The sequence below is a fragment of the Haematobia irritans genome, chromosome 2, assembly GCF_050003625.1.
Source record: "Haematobia irritans isolate KBUSLIRL chromosome 2, ASM5000362v1, whole genome shotgun sequence".
Lineage (NCBI taxonomy): Eukaryota > Metazoa > Arthropoda > Insecta > Diptera > Muscidae > Haematobia > Haematobia irritans.
This window is the reverse complement of record NC_134398.1, coordinates 103,031,961-103,052,430: the sequence shown is the minus strand read 5'-3', so window position 1 is coordinate 103,052,430 and position 20,470 is coordinate 103,031,961. Positions and strand designations below refer to the sequence as shown.

At 32.2% G+C, this 20,470-nt stretch overlaps 2 protein-coding genes and 6 long non-coding RNA genes across 9 annotated transcripts in view; 5 read left to right on the top strand and 3 right to left on the bottom strand.

Annotated features, from left to right (window-relative positions):
- Window positions 1-177: 177 nt before the first annotated feature.
- LOC142223583 (uncharacterized) lies at window positions 178-1,740 on the top strand. Of its 2 annotated transcripts, XR_012718802.1 has the most exons (5): window positions 190-401; window positions 459-686; window positions 806-974; window positions 1,040-1,145; window positions 1,211-1,740. It is a non-coding gene; the product is annotated as an uncharacterized LOC142223583 (long non-coding RNA). The 2 variants fall into 2 exon arrangements; XR_012718801.1 differs by having other exon boundaries at window positions 178-401; window positions 459-974.
- Window positions 1,741-2,889: 1,149 nt separating this feature from the next.
- LOC142223582 (uncharacterized) lies at window positions 2,890-3,527 on the top strand. The gene is made up of 2 exons (XR_012718800.1): window positions 2,890-3,108; window positions 3,165-3,527. It is a non-coding gene; the product is annotated as an uncharacterized LOC142223582 (long non-coding RNA).
- A 917-nt stretch (window positions 3,528-4,444) lies between these two features.
- On the bottom strand, window positions 4,445-4,931 carry LOC142223581 (uncharacterized). The gene is made up of 2 exons (XR_012718799.1): window positions 4,703-4,931; window positions 4,445-4,640 (listed from the first exon to the last, which is right to left on the bottom strand). It is a non-coding gene; the product is annotated as an uncharacterized LOC142223581 (long non-coding RNA).
- A 2,390-nt stretch (window positions 4,932-7,321) lies between these two features.
- Window positions 7,322-8,603, top strand: LOC142223580 (uncharacterized). The gene is made up of 4 exons (XM_075293467.1): window positions 7,322-7,806; window positions 7,855-8,041; window positions 8,095-8,170; window positions 8,261-8,603. Exons 1-4 carry the CDS (start codon window positions 7,638-7,640, stop codon window positions 8,516-8,518), a joined length of 690 nt encoding a protein of 229 aa, XP_075149582.1. The 5' UTR covers window positions 7,322-7,637; the 3' UTR covers window positions 8,519-8,603.
- A 133-nt stretch (window positions 8,604-8,736) lies between these two features.
- LOC142225916 (uncharacterized) lies at window positions 8,737-13,274 on the bottom strand. The gene is made up of 8 exons (XM_075295769.1): window positions 12,626-13,274; window positions 12,402-12,572; window positions 12,181-12,345; window positions 11,995-12,123; window positions 11,631-11,933; window positions 11,108-11,274; window positions 9,588-9,855; window positions 8,737-9,529 (listed from the first exon to the last, which is right to left on the bottom strand). Exons 1-8 carry the CDS (start codon window positions 12,914-12,916, stop codon window positions 8,852-8,854), a joined length of 2,172 nt encoding a protein of 723 aa, XP_075151884.1. The 5' UTR covers window positions 12,917-13,274; the 3' UTR covers window positions 8,737-8,851.
- LOC142225917 (uncharacterized) lies at window positions 10,005-14,828 on the top strand. The gene is made up of 3 exons (XR_012719509.1): window positions 10,005-11,061; window positions 14,351-14,407; window positions 14,473-14,828. It is a non-coding gene; the product is annotated as an uncharacterized LOC142225917 (long non-coding RNA).
- LOC142225918 (uncharacterized) lies at window positions 13,704-15,327 on the bottom strand. Its single transcript, XR_012719510.1, has 2 exons — window positions 14,763-15,327; window positions 13,704-14,675 (listed from the first exon to the last, which is right to left on the bottom strand). It is a non-coding gene; the product is annotated as an uncharacterized LOC142225918 (long non-coding RNA).
- Window positions 15,328-18,945: 3,618 nt separating this feature from the next.
- The window catches only part of LOC142223579 (uncharacterized), a 379,474-nt gene continuing 377,949 nt past the window's right edge, over window positions 18,946-20,470 (top strand). Inside the window, exons 1-2 of the long non-coding RNA XR_012718798.1 lie at window positions 18,946-19,132; window positions 19,197-19,302. This is a non-coding gene — a long non-coding RNA (uncharacterized LOC142223579). The remainder of the gene's footprint in view (window positions 19,133-19,196; window positions 19,303-20,470) is intronic.

The window sequence follows — 20,470 nt, the reverse complement described above, 5'->3', positions numbered from 1 at the left end:
TAACTTATTTGTAGTGCAAAGAAATTATTTGTTTGTACCCTGCCAACATTTTTTGAATTTGGGGGCGCTTCTGAGAATCCCCACTACGTCGAAAACAATCATATACGACATCAAAAACTCGTCGGAAAAGCGCCGTCACTATTGAGAAGTTGTACCACGCCAACCTTGCCAGCATTTCAAAGTTCCATTTCAACCTCATCGTTACCACAGACTCGTAAATGTCACTTCAACCATCATGAAAAGGTACATCAAAAAGTACATGCAAGTAATTTGCCATCCCTACTGTTAAAAAATCCATTTTTTTGTGAAACGCCAAGCGCAACCAGCTTGTTATATTCTAATTAAATAAATATGAAAATAAAGTTCTGAAAACATAGATTATACGCTTAAAATTGTGAAAGGTATATTGGTGAACAATTTGGTGATTTTCCAAATGGAATAAAGTGATTGTTTTTCAGATATTTTACAGACACGCTGCCTCCATGGAATAAAAACACTGGTTGATAGACGCAGCAACATGTAACTCGCTACTTGTAACTCAACATCATCATTAATGCCAAAAATTATGTTAAATGTAATGTGATAGTGGTATAAATGTTATATTTTTAAGAATTTGTAAATGTTTAATCAAACCCAATAAACACAGGATGAGCGTTTTTCAAATGCAACAACTTTTCAGTTTGAGGGTAAATATAATTTTTAACATAAATTCAACTTGACTTGAAACAGCTCATCTTCAATACATCTTCAAATTGTTTGCGAATTACTTCCAATTTGCCAAAATGTTGACGAAATCTTTGAAAAGTTGTTGAAGATAATATGAGAAAACTTTGACAAAACACTACCCTAAAATGCAACAAAAAAAAAACCATGTGGTTTTCAATACTTATTTGTGCAACGAAGTTCGTGGTCAATTGCAAGAAATAAAAAAATGGAAATTTTTAGACAAATAACCAAATAGTTTATAAAAATAGGTAAGTGAAAATAAAAAATGAAAAAAAAACTTTAAGAAAGTCACTAAATATATATCTCTTTGCAGAAAACTAAAATTAAGGATTCTACGTTCTTGAAAACATTAAAAAGCTGGCCAATGAAAAAATGGTGGACAATTAACTGGAACTGCTTCAAATAGTTTATAATAATTGGTACGGCAATATGAAAAATTAAATCAAAACTCTAGAGAATTCACTAAATTTAAATCTCTTTGCAGAAAACCAAAATCTTTGGATGCTACATTCTTGCAAACATTAAGAAGCTGACCAATGAAAAATGAGTGGCTTATCGACCAGAAACATTACAAGTGCAACCAATTAAAATTGTTAAAAACAACAAATTGTTGAAATCAACAACTTCTGGATGAAAATGGGCATCACATCGTCAGTTTAATTCATATGCTATTATCAGTTTAAAATGGATATTTTGTGAATTCCTTCTGCTGGAAATCAATTCTAACACGCGGTCCAGTACGTTCCTAATTTCAACTTGCCCGCATGTTAATAAATTTTAATGCTGTTTTATGACACCAAAAGGAAGGAAAACGAATTATCAATGCAAAAGTGTTTACTAATAATGTTTAAGATATTTAAAGTTTTGTTGTTTGTTTTTTTTTTTTTCTTATTTGTTGATATGTTTAATAAGATTATTATTTATCAATTGGTATTTTAGTGTATTATGTAGTGTAGTGTATTATTATATATTTTATTTTGATGAAAATGAATAAATTATACAAAATTCATAGAATTTTGGCTTTGGCTTTCAATTTGATGTGGGGATATCATTCATACAAATTTAGGTTGAAAAGTATTTGCAACGATGTTAATTTTGAATTTGACTCGCATCGAAAATTGTTTGACAAATTATTGAGTAGCGATGCATTTCAATTTGAGGATAACACTTGAGATGTTATTGCTAATGTGTTGAATTTCACTGTTGAGGGTAATGTCTGTTTTTTGTTGAGAACGCGATTTTCTCAACAATTTCTCAACTTGAATATTACCCTAATCCTTTGAAAAAATGTTGGAAAAATTGTTGAAATTTAGCATTTTTCAAACGTTTGTGTTTACTGGGAATTAATAAATATCTAAACAAACGTGTTTTACTCGACCACAATGATTCTTTTACAACTATCTTAAAATGCACTTTTTCTGATTGTTTGGAGGGTCCCTTATTGGCGTCGTTCTAAATTGATCTATAAAGGCACCTAATAATTGCACTCATGCGAAACATTTTTGTAGTAACTTGGCGTGGTACAACTTCTCAATAGTGACGGCGCTTTTCCGACGAGTTTTTGATGTCGTATATGATTGTTTTCGACGTAGTGGGGATTCTCAAAAGATTCCCCAAATTCAAAAAATGTTGGCAGGGAAGTTACTACGAAAAAGTTTCTCATCAGTGCAATTATTAGGTGCCTATTTAGATCAATTTCGAAGTACGCCAATAAGAACCCCTGCAAACTATCAGAAAAAGTGCATTTTAAGGTAATTGTAGAAGAATCATTGTGGTCAAGTAAAACACGATTGTGTAGATGTTTATTGATTTGATTAAACATTTATAATTTCTTATAAATATAACATTTTTCGGTTTATCTCATCACATATAACATAATTTTTTTGCATTAATAAAAGAATGATGTTGAGTTTTAAGTAGCAAGTTACATATTGCAGCGTCTATCAGCCAGTTTGTTTATTTTCGATAGAGACAGCGTGCCTGGAAAAATATTTGAAAAACGATCACTTTATTCTATTTGGAAAGTCGAAAATTGTTCACCATATATATACCTTTCACAATTTTAAGCGTAATATCTATGTTTTCAGAAATTTATTTTCGTTTTTATTCAAATAAAATATAACAAGCTGGTTGCGCTTGGCGTTTCACAAAAAATAAAATGGCTCTTCTAACAGTGGTGATGGCAAAATACTTTCATGTACATTTTGTACTTTTTGATATGCTTCCCCCATCACAGTTCGCGATGGTTGTGGTGACATTTACGAGTCTGTGGTAGCGATGAGGATGAAATGGAACTTTGAAATGCTGGCAGGGTATGGAATTAGTTAGGGCGATAAATACAACCAATCAATAATTTGCGTGTTTTTAGTTTGACTTCAACCAGTATGTATTCTACTTTATCATTTGCATCAGATCGTTTAATAACTTTGTACTTATAGTTGTTCTTGATCTAGATGGCCACATCTCCACCGAAGGAGCATATATCTTTACGTAATAAATGGTACCCAAAAACATTCAACATGAGGGCTGTTTTCTTTTTGCACTGGATACCCTAAGCAGTCACGGACTAAAGGAAAACAGAGTACTCGTTTATCCAGGATACCTCCAAAAAATATGCAACACTGTCATCAGCTGTTTAAAAACAATCACAGAAAATAAGTGAAATCTTAAATTTTTAATGTATGAAATGCTCAAATAGTTATAAATATGTACTGCTGCGATTATTCATTACACTGTATCACTTTGAATTTCATGATATTCGATAAATTAGTCACAATAAACTGCTATTGTGAATCTAAAAAGCGTCACTTTATGAAAATGCAATCTGGTAACACCGACTCGACTTGCACTGATGAGATGTTCTGGATAGAACACCAGTGCAACGATGTTCTGGATAGCCCATACAAATGCTGAATCCAGTGTTAAGGCCGGTACTCTGTTCGGTTTTCGCGTTGAAACTCCATACAAAATTAAAAAATGCGAAAAACTAGCGAAATTTTTCCATTTGTGGTATTTTGTTTTTTTTTCGAGTTGAAAAACTGACGTTTATAGCATGGCGCCATTTGCAATGTGAATGTGAAGAAATAATTTATTTATTAAAACTATTTGTGCGGGTTTATAACACAAACACGGATTATATTTTTGTTCCGAAACTATACAAAGGATCAAAGGAGCAGCAGATCAATTGCCCAAGGAAAATAAAATGTTAATTTTGTAATAACAAACAGCAACCACCAACTTAATTCAATATTGCTCCCTGTAAAATAGCGCTCCAAGTTACCTAAATAAACACCGCTTTCTATGTGCGAAATAATGGTTTCTATAAAAATTTTTCGCAAGAATGAACATACACCCAGAAAAAAGTGACCCCTTCTTTAAGTTAAAATGAACTTACTGTGAAGAAAGTTGAACTTCGTATAGCGCCAAAGACATTCTTATTTTTTTGAACGATGTGATTTTCGTAGAAATTAGGTATAATGCATTCCATATATTAGTTAACATTTTCCTATATTTATTTACCACTATGCTACAGAATGAAAAAATTTAACTGATTTGAATTCATATATGGAATGAGTTTATTGAAATTTTTTCATTCATTTGGACAAATCTTACATATTTGTGGTAAAACTTTTACTTCATAATTAGAACTGCTTACCTTCGTTTTTAAATACAATTTTATTTATTTATATAAGCAATTTTATCTTCAATAAAAGACATGTTTTATTAATATATTGAATATATTTATTAAGAATCAACAGCATCGACTGGCCTTGAAATATTAGTTTATTATTCCACTATTTCCAATTTCCATGTAATGTCATCAACTGCAAAACGCATTTTTTCTTCTTCTTGCACCTTTCACTTTTAATAAGTTGCTGCGTAACGATTTTGTCCTCCTTTTACAATTTCAATACCTACAAATATAAAAAATCATAAACCATTTTTGTTACAAAAGGTTAGCGTCACTGAATATTACCTGATAATTGAAGATACCAAAATGAAGACAAATGAAAGGGTTTTTATTCTGCTGGTGTTTTCTTTCTTTATACACCATCACGAACATTGATAGATTTATTTTCAAAAAAACGAACATTTTTCTCACTAATTTAAAATAATAAATCTTTTATATATTTTATTTGTTACTTATTATATTATTTTACCATATTATTTTTTAACAATCTCCCGAAACAACGCGATTCCAACTAAAAAACAACCCACGCGCAAACATATCGATTACACCCACGCGCAAACACATCGATTACGATGACAGGTATCGATTACAGGTAAACAATAGAAATATAGGAAAATTTCCTATATTCTAACAAGTGTGTTTCCTTAAGTTTTGAAAGGATTGCATACTTCTTAGTACGAATGAACTAAAATATTTTTCTATGCCAAGTATTGTTCGTATGTATGAAAAACTTTCTATTATAAAGGAAGTCGCAATTATCATTTTATAAGAAATTTTACTAATTTTGAGGAAACTTGGTTTTAGTTCGGATTTTGTTTATTTTTACGAATGCTTTGTTATCGGTGAATAAAATTTTCTTGTTCAGTAGTAAATTCTTATACCCAGCGAAGAAAACAGTATTAGTAAAATTCCATGCCTTATTCTAGTTAATGAACTATTCCTAACTGCTTACAGTTTAGGATTTTTTTACTGAAACGAGTAAATTTTATTATTTCTCACAAAAATTTACCTTAATGGAAATAAAATGGATAAACTATATTGATGAAGAATTTTTCCTTTAGTTTCGAAGGCACTTTTTTCTGGGTGTAGTACCGGCCTTTAAAAGAAAACAGCCCTATGGTGTCAGTTATGCGCTTTACAGACTATCAGTTATTCCGGAGGGAATGTCGGTGTTTGTAAAGAATCTTACAGTGTGTCGGATCGATACGACTTGTCGGCGATGACTAAATAATCGGTAAAGGTGTTATCGATCCCCTAAACATGCAGCAGTATCGATTATGCCGTCGGACTTAACTTATAATGTGCACAATATATGGGATATGTTCGACACGAGCACTGTCGTCCGGAATAACTGATAGTCTGTAAAGCGCATTATGGAATCATTAAAGGGCACCTTATACGGTCGGATAAACCCTGCGACACAACACGTTGCGGGGATAAATCCACTAGTATAAGGCCATGTTCGGGTGTTATGCGCTTTACATATTATCAGTTATTCCGGAGGGAATGTCGGTGTTTGTAAAGAATCTTACAATATGTCGGATCGTTACGACTAGTCGGTGATGACTACATAATCGGTAAATGTGTTATCGATCCCATAAACATGCAGCAGTATCGATTATGCCTTCGGACTTAACTTATAATGTGCACAATATATGGGATATGTTCGACACGAGCACTGTCGTCCGGAATAACTGATAGTCTGTAAAGCGCATTACGGGGACTTGCTGGTATAAAATCAAAACAGCTTTGATTTTTTTCCGGTTGGGAGGCACAAATCTTCACGTGTAAGGAGATGTTCGCCAAACATTAGCAAAAACAAGTTTATTTTCATAATTAAAACAAGCATTTCTGCAATGAAATTAATGAGGGATCGCTAATTCAGCTTGGAATTTGTATTCTTTCTTCCATTTTTTATTAAAAAATGGCTTTACACCTAATTTTTCATCCATCTTCACTGTTTGTGTTTATGCTTCTTCTTATTTCTTCATGTTGTTATCATAATTGTTCGTGCAGTGTGAGGGTAAAACTTGAACGAACAAACAACAAATAGGCGAACCTTTGTCGTAGTGTTTATCCGACCGTCTAAGGTCCGCTTAAGCCAAGTCTCTGAACTACAAATTATATCAATACCTGATTGCTCGAAAGTAAATCTGAACTCATCCATTTTTCTTCTCAAACTTTGAGCATTAATGTGACAAATATTCAGTCTTACTTTTTGTTTCGACAAAATCCGTAGTAAAGGTGGGTATTAAGTTCGAGTTTAGCCGCTAAAATCGCTAAAGTGTAAACTAAATCAGTAAGAAAAATGCATGAAATTATACATATTTGTTGCAAATTTTATTATAACTTGATGGGGAAAAGCCCAAAGCAAATTTTCACAAAGTTTGTATTCCTTAAAATGGATTATTAAAGAAAAAAAAAAATCGTGAAAAAATGACGATTTTAGCGGCTAAAGGTGGGTATTAACTTCGAGTTTAGGGTAGGTACTATGTTCGGTTTTCGAGTTGAAAACCACTTTATTTTCGCGATTACTTTTCCTTAAATAACCAAAATTATAAATGAAAACAAACTTATTCCTGTAAAGTCTTGCCGAAATCTAGAGGAACAAGAAACTACGCATCAATTGAGTTAATTTGTCTGCTTTATATTGAACTGTTTTAATAAAGTAACCACGAAAATTTCAACGCGAACAGCGAACATAGTACTTACCTTTAGCCGCTAAAAACGTCATTTTTTCACGATTACTTTTCTTTAATAATCCATTTTAAGGAATACAAACTTTGTGAAGATTTGCTTTGGGCTTTACCCCATCAAGTTATAATAAAATTTGCAACAAATATGTATAATTTCATGCATTTTTCTTACTGATTTAGTTTTCACTTTAGCGAATTTAGCGGCTAAACTCGAACTTAATACCCACCTTAAAGGTGGGTATTAAGTTCCAATTTCACCGCTAAACTCCATATAAAAATAAAAAGTGAAAATTTTCTGTGAAAATGTTTCAAATTCAGTACTAAGTTCCTTCTTCGTGCTAAAATTTGACAGAAATGTTGTGCAGCGACATCTAGAATAAAGTACAATCGAAGTTGCCAGCGGTTACTGTATATTTGTATTGGTGTAGTAATCGCTGTTGTTGGACTCAAACGCCGGATCGTTGTCAAATTGTCTTTATTGCCGCGACACTTGAAAATATTTACTCGTAATTAAAAATAACAAAATGGAAAATAAAGGAAGAAAAAACAAGTTGTCTAAAGAAATAAAGCAAAAAATATGCAGTGCTGTAGAAAAAAACATAATCATATGGAAAAAAACTGAGCGCAATCACTCGAATCGCAATGCGATGAAACAGGCGTGGGAGTTGGTGTCTAACGAAGTTGGGGTCAGCGGTAAGTATTTTGCAATTGTTTAGATTTTAATAAAAGTAGTATTCTTAGAAAAATTGTGCCGGATTGGGTGGAAAAGTATAATGGATAGCCGACGGTATCGCAAGAAAAAATCAGCTTCATCGGGTAGCTCATGTAATTTAAGTTTGGATATGAATTTAGATTGTGAAAGTTCTAATGAGTCGTGGGATTTGACGCAGTCTCTAGATTTTTTGGAAGATACTTCTAATCAAAGAAGGTAATTTGTTACAGTTTTATGAGTTTCGTAAAATTTATTTTGCATATTTTTAGCACATTTTCAACAGTGGTGCTTGAAACAACTACTGAAAGTGAGCCTCTCCAAAATACGCAGTCATCTTATTCATATGTAAGTTTTCGAAAAAAGCATGCTCTAGTCTATGTAATTTTTGATTCTATATATATTCTATTATATTTTAATACTATTTGTTATTTTAAGGATACATCGACATCTACTTCAGCTTCATCTGCTAGAATGCAATATATGAAGGACATGACGGAAAATAGTTACCATATCAAAGAAAGCATGGATCGAATGGCGGGTTTAGCAGAACAGGAACAGAGTCCTCATGCAGGCTTTCTACATCACATAGAATCGATAATGGATACATTTTCATCAAGGGAGCTGCTTATTTTTAAACGGCGTGTCAGTGATATAGCATATGATATGCAACAAGAACAACTAGAAAATAACTAGATAAAAAATTAAACTTTTTAACATCTTTTTTATTTTTTTATATTTTTTTTCCACACACTTTATTTTTTTAACCACAACTAAACGTTATAAGCAAATTATGTTCAATTCTACTTTGACTGGATTTTTTTTCCAATTCGATATTAGCTTTTTTTTATTATTCTAGTAGTTTCCTTTTTATATATAATATATATTTCAAATAAGACTGAAAGCAGTAGAACTGTTTTTTATTTAACATTTTATTTTATTTTTTTATTTTATTTATAAGTTAAAAATGTTGTTAGTAATTACTTATAATATATAAATAAAACAAGTTTGTTAAAAAATATTATTTTATCATTCCAAAAATGCTTTTTTCCTTTGCCATGGTACGGATCCCTCTTGAGAGTTTACAAATTCCATTATTCTTTCTCTCACAGCAGATCCACTCCCATCAACTCTTCCCCGGGAAGCTGGCAATATGTCAGAAAAGAATAGGGAATCTCTACTAATAACATTTCTGAAATTCCCATTTAATACTTGTCCTCTTCTGTTTTCCCTATCGGCTAAATTAGTTGGGCAATATTTATCTCTTCTGGTTCTCAACAAGAAATTATGAAGGTAAGCACAAGTTTTAATTATAGACTTTGCTCTGTCCGGACCACACGACATTGTTTTAGAAAGACAGTAGCTTTTAGAGCACATTATTCCAAAAGCATTTTCAATGCATCGTCTAGCTCTGCTAAGTCTATAATTAAAAATTTGTTTATTTTCGTCCAAAGCGTTGTTTTTACTTGGCTTATATGGCTTCATTATTCGTTGTTGAAGGGGAAACGCATCGTCAGCAACGAAAGTATAAGGAGTACTGTTTTCTTCGTGTACGGGGAAATTCAATCGATTCTCCATTATAGCTTTGCCAAGTGCACATTTTGAAAAAATATTTGCATCTCCTTCCGATCCATATGCTCCAACGTCGAAATATACAAAACGGTAATCTCCATCTGACACTGCAAGAAGCACTATGCTGAAGAATCCCTGAAATGTAAAAATGTATGTTAAAAATATTCACATATATAAGCTTGTAGAGAAATACCTTGTAATTATAAAACATGCTTCCCGATTTTTTCGGACATTTTATGGAAATATGCTTGCCGTCGATTGCACCAACGCAATTTGGAAAATTCCACTTTATAAACGTATCGGCATTTCGTTGTATGTTAAAATTCGTCATTGGTGGAATTTCGTCGATCAAGACTTCACATATTGCACTGCACACTTCATCTACAATCTTACCAAAGTGCTGCTTACTAATCCGATATGCCGACGCAATATGCCTTTGTAAAGTTCCACATGCAAAATATCTACAAAATGCAAAAAATCAATAAAAAATTCACAATGACCAAATTATGTAAATACGTACGAAGTTAAAAGTGAACCCTCCATGATAGAAAAGTTATCCCAGAAACATTTTGCTAAACTATAATACATTATAAATGCCAACCTAATACAATTAAGTTAATAGATTTTCTCCAACTAAATATTTCAAAACTGTTAGAATGTCTTTATAGTCTCCATGCGTTTGCTACCAAAATTGTTTGAATATGTTCATTAAACGACAAGAAAACAGTCCCAGCAGTTACCAAAAGTAACATAATTCATCATTATAACCAGCGTATGAATCACCCTGTAGTAATTAAAGCACGGCAAATAACGAATGGAGTGGAACTTTTGTACGCTGTGGTGGTATAATGACAAGAAATATTATATTTTTGTTTATACCGTGTCGTCAATTTCTGGCTCCAGTCAAAATATCTTCATAAGAAGACAAAATCAACCACCGATCATTGTTTCTACGAGCTAAACAATTGTATTTTGAATATTGTGTCAATACGACATAACATGGAGTCCAACATTTGGGAGATACGCGTCCTTAAAAGAAGAAATTCTTCTGGATTTGTGTGTTCATTGTGACCATTTGTTGCTGTTCGAAATAATTTGGTCGGAGACTGCGGTTGTTGTAAGTTTTGCGGAGATGGAGCAAATGCAAGGACCTTCATCGACAGATCATTGACAGAATGCCACCTTTATCTACCTTATTTTGGTAAATTTTATTGTTTTTGTTAATGATCACTAGAGTGATTTATTAAGTGATTCTTTAACAAATAAAAACTACTTTTTGTTCGTTTTGATATCATCAAAACATGCACAGCATAGTGATTTCGTAAATGTCAAGTATTTTTTTCTCATCTTTACCATTGAACAAAAAATTCAAACCAAACAAAATTCTGAATATGATGATATCGTAAAATATATTTAAGAAATAAAAAACAATAAATATCTTGTTCTTAATATTTGTGTGGTTTTTATAGTTTTTATTCTGATTGTTGTAGTATATAATTTATTAGATCCCCTATCATTGAAATAAATTGGCCTGCACTTATTGATAAGACAGCAGTTCACCACTACTTGTGGTATCGCAATGGACTGAATGGCAAAGTGGGCCTAGAGTAACAGGCTACCACTATAACCTAATCTAAACCAACGCTGGAATAGTGCTACCGTACATTGTAAGTCTAATGGAAGAATTCGGAAAATGAAGAATAATATACTTACTCCAATGTAACAGCTAGTTTTTCTTTTGGGGTTATGCCATCAATCGGACGAGTCATTTTCTTATGTTTTAAACGTCCATGAACCATTCCAAAGAGACAAAAAAAAGTTTCAACATCCATATGGAAATTCTCCTTGAATTTATCTTCACACCGAACAAGGTCTTCAAACTAGTGCGGAAAGTCAATATATATATATAAGTATATATTCAAATTCACTCTGTGTACTGAGTATGAATTGAAATGATAATAAGGGGATTTCCAATTGGCAAAATCAAAACAATCATTTTTTCTCATGTCATATTAATAAAAATTTTGCCAGTTTTCCTGTATCGACAATTACTTCAATAGTGTTGAAGGACTAAAAAAGTTGTTGCTGAACTGTTAAAATCTTTTTAACAGAAAAAATATGTTGAAGTGTACCCAAACTAATATTCTTAACTATTTTAAATAAAAAGTCAGGAAAATATTTTTTCCGCCGCGTTGATTTATAATAGTGATGAATAACTATATATATATATACTTACACAAGTCGCAAAACGTCCTTTGTGATTTCTTTCAGCTAGATACGAATTCGTGGGATTGCGTACAATAGTGCATTGCTCAAAATCAACTGCCATCATAAGAAATTGGTGGGCGGCCATACAAACAGATGCAACTAATTTTTGGGGAATTCTTCTTTTGTTATTACAAAATGGTCGTTTCCAATTATATAGTGGCAAGTTTATGTTCCCAAAAGACCCTACTCGTGCAATGTTAGCTGCAACTGAATTTCCTTCACCAATGCTTTCCATGTCAAACTTATCTACATGGTTTTGGAAATCGGCTTCCTAAAACAGCAAATATATGCTAAAAATGGGGACGGGACAATAACAAAGACAAATAACATACCATAGGAATTTGTGTTATTTCATCAATTTGAAATTGTAGTGAATAATCACCGTTACTCTCGTCTATTTCAGAAGAGTTAACTATAGAAGTTTTTAAGGGATCTGTATCTCTAACTGAGGCTTCAAAAGTCTAAAATAACAATAATTGGTATAAAATATTTATTGAGAATAAGAGACATTCTCATACATTTGAGAGCAATGTATGTTCTTGTCCGTTATGCCACAATGAAGGCGGCAAGTTCGTTTGGTCCATTTCAAAATTTTCATTCATTATTTCTATTTCCAAAGAACAAAGTGTAGGCTCTGAATCCTCCAAATATTCTTCCACATATTCAGTGCTTTTGTCGTTTTTCTAAAATGGCAATGATTAGGAACTATGAGATGCTACTAGTTCGATATACATTTTACCATCAAATCCGATTCAGATTGAATATATTTAGACGGCTTTTTAGCTGTAATTGGCCAGTTGCTATCAAGGTCATGGATGCTCACATCTAAACTATATAACTGATTTTCGGGAAAAATGTTATACCAGGTATGCCTTAAAGCATACATCGATTCCCTCGTTTTTTCATCAACCTGTAATAATTATTATTACTCACGTTTTTATATACTGCATAGTAAGTGCTTACATTCAAAAAAACTCCACAAAATATGTCAACAATCCTCGTGCTGAACAATTGTGCATATGTACGACTTAGATCATTTTTCGTTATTGAGTCTAATACGTAAAGCATCGACAAGCTCAAGCCCGGATTAATTGTTTTTAAAAAATTTTCAAAATCTCGCAAAATTTCTTTAGCATATTTCACATATTTTAATGCTACCATTGTTATATGGCTAATTATGTATTTATTATTGTGTGTTAGTTTTAGCAAACTAGATGTAAAATCGCTCGAAACTTGTTTTTCGTTTTGCTCCATTATTAAAGATTTATTACGTTTTTAATTTTATTAATATTTTTGAATTCGTCTTCTTCGAGTTGTAAAAAGAACAACAAAATATTTAACACCAAAATATTTGACAGTTGCAAGTGATGACAATACTTATTATATCATTAATTAGCGTTTTTTTCCTATGAAGAGAGTTAGCTACATTGGTTTAGAAATGAAGTGAAATAAATAAAAATGAAAACTTTTAGCCGCTAACGAACTTAATACCCACCTTAAAGGTGGCTAAAAGGCTAATGGCCAGTTTCTCATCCTCCGATTAATTTTAACCGGTGGATTGACCTCCGGTTAGTAAAATTTTTGTATGGGATCAGCTGTTTTATCGACACGATAATTAATAACAAGACATTGAGAAACTGGCCCTAAAGGTGAGTATTAAGTTCGAGTTTAGCCGCTAAAATCGCGAAAGTGAAAACTAAATAAGTTGTTGCGTGCCCCCTATAATGGCGCGGAGGTGGCTTCCGACAGCTCGCGGCACAAATCTCAGACGGTTCCAACCCGCCAACCTTAGCCCAGAGGGACGAACACTAATTGAAATGATTGACATATCAAACAGAACAAAACAAAACGATCATCAACACGAAACACACTATTTGACGGTGGGAGCTTGATCTTTTGCTCCCGCACTTTGCCCTCCCTGCCATGGTTCTTGTTGTCCTAATTTCCTCCTTTTGCAAGAACCCCGTATCCCACACACTCACCTCACATGCCTATACCACTCAGTTCACCTCCTCATAATAACAAGACTAACACATCATAATTACTTTTTTAAACATCAAACATAAATTTCACATTTATTGATATTATTTGAATGATTTCTTAAACCTAACAAAAATGGGCTTAAATCTAACACAAATGACTCTTTTCAAGTCACTAACACCAGCTTATTTCAAATTACTGATGAGCCACTGGCCCAGATTTACCCCTTCTTCCTGATGCCTAGACGCTTATATGGCCCTTTCGCGGCCCGCAGATATTACCACTTGTTTACCTAACTAAAAGAGCTCTCTTAATTGGTTCCTCGGATCGGATTTAACATCGACCCCAAAACACACACCGTACGTCTAGATATCCTGAGACAAATCCTGCGCTCGTTTATAACTGATTTTCTCTGGCGTTAATAACCTTCACATATAATAGATCACAATGTACTACATAAAACAAATAAAATCTATCCTATCGTATTTCTATTTAATATCTTTCCTTTTTTTTGTATAGTTTAGATTTCCAAAAAAATATATATGTACATTAATGTAAAATATTTCGTTTTTGTATGTGTATTAGTTTTGCTTTAGCGTTTTCTCATAGAAATATTGTTTAGTCAAGAAAATATTGATATTTTAATAAATAGCAAAAAATATTTGTCACCAGCAAACTAATGTGACCTCTCTTTCTCATCCTCGACAGGTATAACGGATTTGATATTTTAACCGACGGCTCTTACAGAGGAACTCTTGTTTTACGGTAAGTAATATGGCTTGTTTTTACCTTGGCTTCCTGGTTTTAATATTAGAATCTTTGTGTTTCAGACCGAAAGCGTTCTCACCACCAAGTTCGACTGCAACGTAGTATACGCCTGGGAGTCCACTTATCCGGCAAGTTGTTTGTCTCTTCAGAATTATAAGACAATCTGGATTGCCAGTCTGGGTACCAACGGTTGGTTCTTTAACGTGGGTGTCTTCTAGGACGTTCAAATTACAACTATGGATGCAATCCGTGAATGCGTTCTATTCTAGCAATTAGATGTAGGACGAACAACACAAAATACAACATTACCATTCACATATTACCAATATACAAAAAAAAATCAAACACTTACTGTTTCTATTACACGCACTTTTGCAAATAAACTATCAATGTTTTGACATACACAATTGTTTCAAAATTATAACGTTTTTTTTTTTGAAGAACCACTTTTTTATGGACGGTTAAGGGTAAGTAAAGAACACCATTAAATCAAAATTCCGCACTTGACTACTCCTGTCGAATTCACTGGTGACAATGGCTTCCTTACCACCCGTCACCTCTTTTATACGTGCTTCAAAAATCTTATTTTCCCACCATTTTCCGCTTTCCTTTTGTTTTTGTATTTTCATCCATATACATAATTAATAAAAACAAACAACTGTCCATAACGTCTGTCCGTCCCTTTCATACAGTGTTGCCCCATAGTTCCCGCTTTCGGATCGCCTCAAACTTGGCAGCACTCCAACTCATCTGTCACTCACAATCGACCCATTACTTATCAGCTGTGCCAATCGGTCACTTTTAATATCCGGTTGCCCCATCGACCATCCCCATTCATACTGCCATTCTAAAGGAAAGTTCTAAAGTCGCCCATGATACCACTGATTACTCGTGGTATTTACCCACAATCTGCTGCGTCAATGATATCTTCACCCACGCAACAAAGTAAGAAAAATGCATGAAATTATACATATTTGTTGCAAATTTTATTATAACTTGATTGGAAAAGCCCAAAGCAAATTCCCTGCCAACATTTTTTGAATTTGGGGACTCTTTTGAGAATCCCCACTACGTCGAAAACAATCATATACGACATCAAAAACTCGTCGGAAAAGCGCCGTCACTATTGAGAAGTTGTACCACGCCAAGTTACTACAAAAAGGTTTCGCATGAGTGCAATTATTAGGTGCCTTTATAGATCAATTTAGAACGACGCCAATAAGAGACCCTCCAAACAATCAGAAAAAGCACATTTTAAGATAGTGGTAAAAGAATCATTGTGGTCGAGTAAAACACGTTTGTTTAGATATTTAATAATTTGATTAATTATTTACAAATTCTTAAAAATATAACATTTATACCACTATCACATCACATTTAACATAATTTTTTGCATTAATGATGAGGTAGAGTTACAAGTAGCGAGTTACATGTTGCAGCGTCTATCAGCCAGTGTTTTTATTCGATGGAGGCAGCGTGTCTGTAAAATATTTGAAAAACAATCACTTTATTCCATTTGGAAAATCAAAAATTGTTCACCAATATACCTTTCACAATTTTAAGCGTAAAATCTATGTTTTCAGAACTTTATTTTCGTTTTTATTTAAATAAAATATAACAAGCTGGTTGCGCTTGGCGTTTCACAAAAAATAAAATGGCTTTTGTAAAAGTAGTGATGGCAAAATACATGTATGAAGTACATTTTGTACTTTATGATATGCTGCCCCCCATCTCAGTAGGATGGTTGTAGTGACATTTACGAGTCTGTGATAGCGATGAAGATGAAATGGAACTTTGAAATGCTGGCAGGGTTTTCACAAAGTTTGTATTCCTTAAAATGGATTATTAAAGAAAAGTAATCGTGAAAAAATGACGTTTTTAGCGGCTAAAGGTGGGTATTAAGTTCGAGTTTAGCCGCTAAAATCTTCATTTTTCCACGATTACTTTTCTTAATTAATCCATTTTAAGGAATACAAACTTTGTGAACATTTGCTTTGGGCTATTCCCCACCAAGTTATAATAAAATTTGCAACAAATATGTATAAATTTTATGCCTTTTTTTACTGATTTAGTTTTCACTTTAGCGATTTTAGCGGCTAAACTCGAACTTAATACCCACCTTAAACTCGAACTTAATACCCACCTTTACTCGAAATTCATATATATGCAACCTATGTCCATATAATTACCGCGAGCGCAAAGGGAAAAAAAAATTTTATGTTATTTTCACATGTCCATGTTCTTAAAAGTCTTTGTTTATTTTTTTTTCTTTGAAACTTCCCAATAAACACAAACGTTTGAAAAATGCTAAATTTCAACAATTTTTCAAAGGATTAGGGTAATATTCAAGTTGAAAAATTGTTGAGAAAATCGCGTTCTCAACAAAAAACAGACATTACCCTCAACAGTGAAATTCAACACATTAGCAATAATATCTCAAGTGTTATCCTCAAATTGAAATGCATCGCTACTCAATAATTTGTCAAACAATTTTCGATGCGAGTCAAATTCAAAATTAACATCGTTGCAAATACTTTTCAACCTAAATTTGTATGAATGATATACCCACTTCAAATTGAAAGTCAAAGCCAAAATTCTATGAATTTTGTATAATTTATTCATTTTCATCAAAATAAAATATATAATACACTACACTACATAATACACTACAATACCAATTGATAAATAATAATCTTATTAAGCATATCAACAAATAAGAACAAAAAAACAAAAAAAAAACAAACAACAAAACTTTAAATATCTTAAACATTATTAGTAAACACTTTTGCATTGATAATTCTATTTCCTTCCTTTTGGTCTCATAAAACAGCATTAAAATTTATTAACATGCGGGCAATTTAAAATTAGGAACGTACTGGACCGCGTGTTAGAATTGATTTCCAGTAGAAGGAATTCACAAAATATTCAATTTAAACTGGAAACTTTTTCTTGTCGATAAGCCACTCATTTTTCATTGGTCAGCTTCTTGATGTTTGCAAGAATGTAGCATCCAAAGATTTTAGTTTTCTGCAAAGAGATTTAAATTTAGTGACTTCTTTAAAGTGTTGATTTAATTTTTCATATTGACGTACCAATTATTATAAACTATTTGAAGCAGTTCCAGTTTTTTCATTGGTCAGCTTTGTAGTGTTTTCAAGAACGTAGAATCCATAATTTTAGTTTTCTGCAAATAGATTTAAATTTAGTGACTTCTCTAAAGGTGGGTATTAAGTTCGAGTTTAGCCGCTAAAATTGTAATTTTTTCACTAAAGTGAAAACTAAAACAGTAAAAAAAGCATACAATTATACATATTTGTTGCAGATTTCATTATAACTTGATGGGGAATAGCCCAAAGCAAATTTTCACATAGTTTTTATTCTTTAAAATGGATTATTAAAGAAAAGTAATCGTGAAAAAATGACGATTTTAGCGGCTAAACTCGAACTTAATACTCACCTTTAAGTGTTGATTTAATTTTTCATATTGACGTACCATTATTATAAACTATTTGAAGCAGTTCCAGTTAATTGTTCACCAATTTTTCATCGGTCGGCTTTTTGATGTTTTCAAGAACGTAGAATCCATAATTTTAGTTTTCTGCAAAGGGATATACATTTAGTGATTTCCTTAAAGTTTTATTTCATTTTTTATTTTCACTTACCTATTTTTATAAACTATTTGGTTATTTGTCTAAGATTTTCCATTTTTTTAATTTCTTGCAATTGACCACGAACTTCGTTGCACAAATAATTATTGAAAACCACATGGTTTTTTCGTTGCATTTTAGGGTAGTGTTTTGTCAAAGTTTTCTCATATTATCTTCAGCGCCTTTTCAAAGATTTCGTCAACATTTTGCAAATTGGAAGTAATTCGCAAACAATTTGAAGATGTATTGAAGATGAGCTATTTCAAGTCAAGTTGAATTTATGTTGAAAATTGTATTTACCCTCAAACTGAAAAGTTGTTGCATTTGAAAAACGTTCATCCTGTGTTTATTGGGTTATTTCAATATTTTCCCAATAAACACAGGATGAGCGTTTTTCAAATGCAACAACTTTTCAGTTTGAAGGCCGGTATGCACCTCTAGCGAAATTTTCGGTAGCAAAAATTTATTTAAGTCTACAACAAAAAAACAGGGCTGTGTACACAAATTTTAAACCAGCTAATCGCTTTTAAAAATTGTTAATATATGTTCCAAATATTCCTCAAATAAATTGTTTATTATTTACAGACCTTTTAAAACTTTTACGCACACAATGATTGTAATAAATTAAATGTTTGCTGCCAAAATATGCTTTTGACAACCCTGTTATTTTCATTAGAGGTGCGTACCAGCTTACGAAATTGAACGCTACCGAAAATTTCGTTAGCATAAATAGCAATGCATTTCTTATGGGAATGAAATTTTTCGCTAGAGGTGCATACCGGCCTTGAGGGTAAATATAATTTTCAATATGAATTCAACTTGACTTGAAATAGCTCATCTTCAATACATCTTCAAATTGTTTGTGAATTACTTCCAATTTGCCAAAATGTTGACGAAATCTTTGAAAAGGTGTTGAAGATAATATGAGAAAACTTTGACAAAACACTACCCTAAAATGCAACGAAAAAAACATGTGGTTTTCAATACTTATTTGTGCAACGAAGTTCGTGGTCAATTGCAAGAAATAAAAAAATGGAAAATTTTAGACAAATAACCAAATAGTTTATAAAAATAGGTAAGTGAAAATAAAAAATGAAGTAAAACTTTAAGGAAGTCACTAAGTGTATATCTCTTTGCAGAAAACTAAAATTATGGATTCTACGTTCTTGAAAACATTAAAAAGCTGACCGATGAAAAAATGGTGGACAATTAACTGAAACTGCTTCAAATAGTTTATAATAATTGGTACGTCAATATGAAAAATTAAATCAACACTTTAGAGAAGTCACTAAATTTAAATCTCTTTGCAGAAAACTAAAATCTTTGTATACTACATTCTTGCAAACATTAAGAAGCTGACCAACGAAAAATGAATGGCTTATCGACAAGAAAAAGTTTCCAGAAACATTACAAGTGCAACCAATTAAAATTGTTAAAAACAACAAATTGTTGAAATCAACCACTTCTGGATGAAAATGTGCATCACATCGTCAGTTTAATTCATATGCTAATATCACTTTAAAATGGATATTTTGTAAATTCCTTCTGCTGGACATCAATTCTAACACGCGGTCCAGTACGTTCCTAATTTCAAATTGCCCGCATGTTAATAAATTTTAATGCTGTTTTATGATACCCACAGGAAGGAAATCGAATTATCAATGCAAAAGTGTTTACTAATAATGTTTAAGATATTTATAGTTTTGTTGTTTGTTTTTTTTTTGTTCTTATTTGTTGATATGTTTAATAAGATTATTATTTATCAATTGGTATTGTAGTGTATTATGTAGTGTAGTGTATTATTATATATTTTATTTTGATGAAAATTAATAAATTATACAAAATTTATAGAATTTTGGCTTTGACTTTCAATTTGAAGTGGGGATATGATTCATACAAATTTAGGTTGAAAAGTATTTGCAACGATGTTAATTTTGAATTTGACTCGCATCGAAAATTGTTTGACAAATTATTGAGTAGCGATGCATTTCAATTTGAGGATAATATGGTGTTCTCACCAAGTATGTTTTGGGGTTTGAAATGTTTTCCCTTTATAAGCGCTTCAAAACGAGTCGTTTTTGCCATACTAAAAAACAAGTTCAAAACACAAGTTTTCCTCCAAAACACGTCAATATTAGAATGTGAACCCACCTAATTTGGAATATACCCCGAATAACATACCCTATTCAAAATATATGTCAAAATATTGAAATAAGTTTCATAGAAAAAAAAGAATTAACAAAGGCTTTTAAGAACATGGACATGTGAACATAACATAAAACATTTTTCCCCTTTGCGCTCGCGGTAATTATTTGGACATAGGTTGCATATATGTGAAGTTCGAGGAAATGTGAATTTCTAGTTTCCATGATAACTGTCAAACTAAAACATCTCAACCCGGTGTGAACGGTGA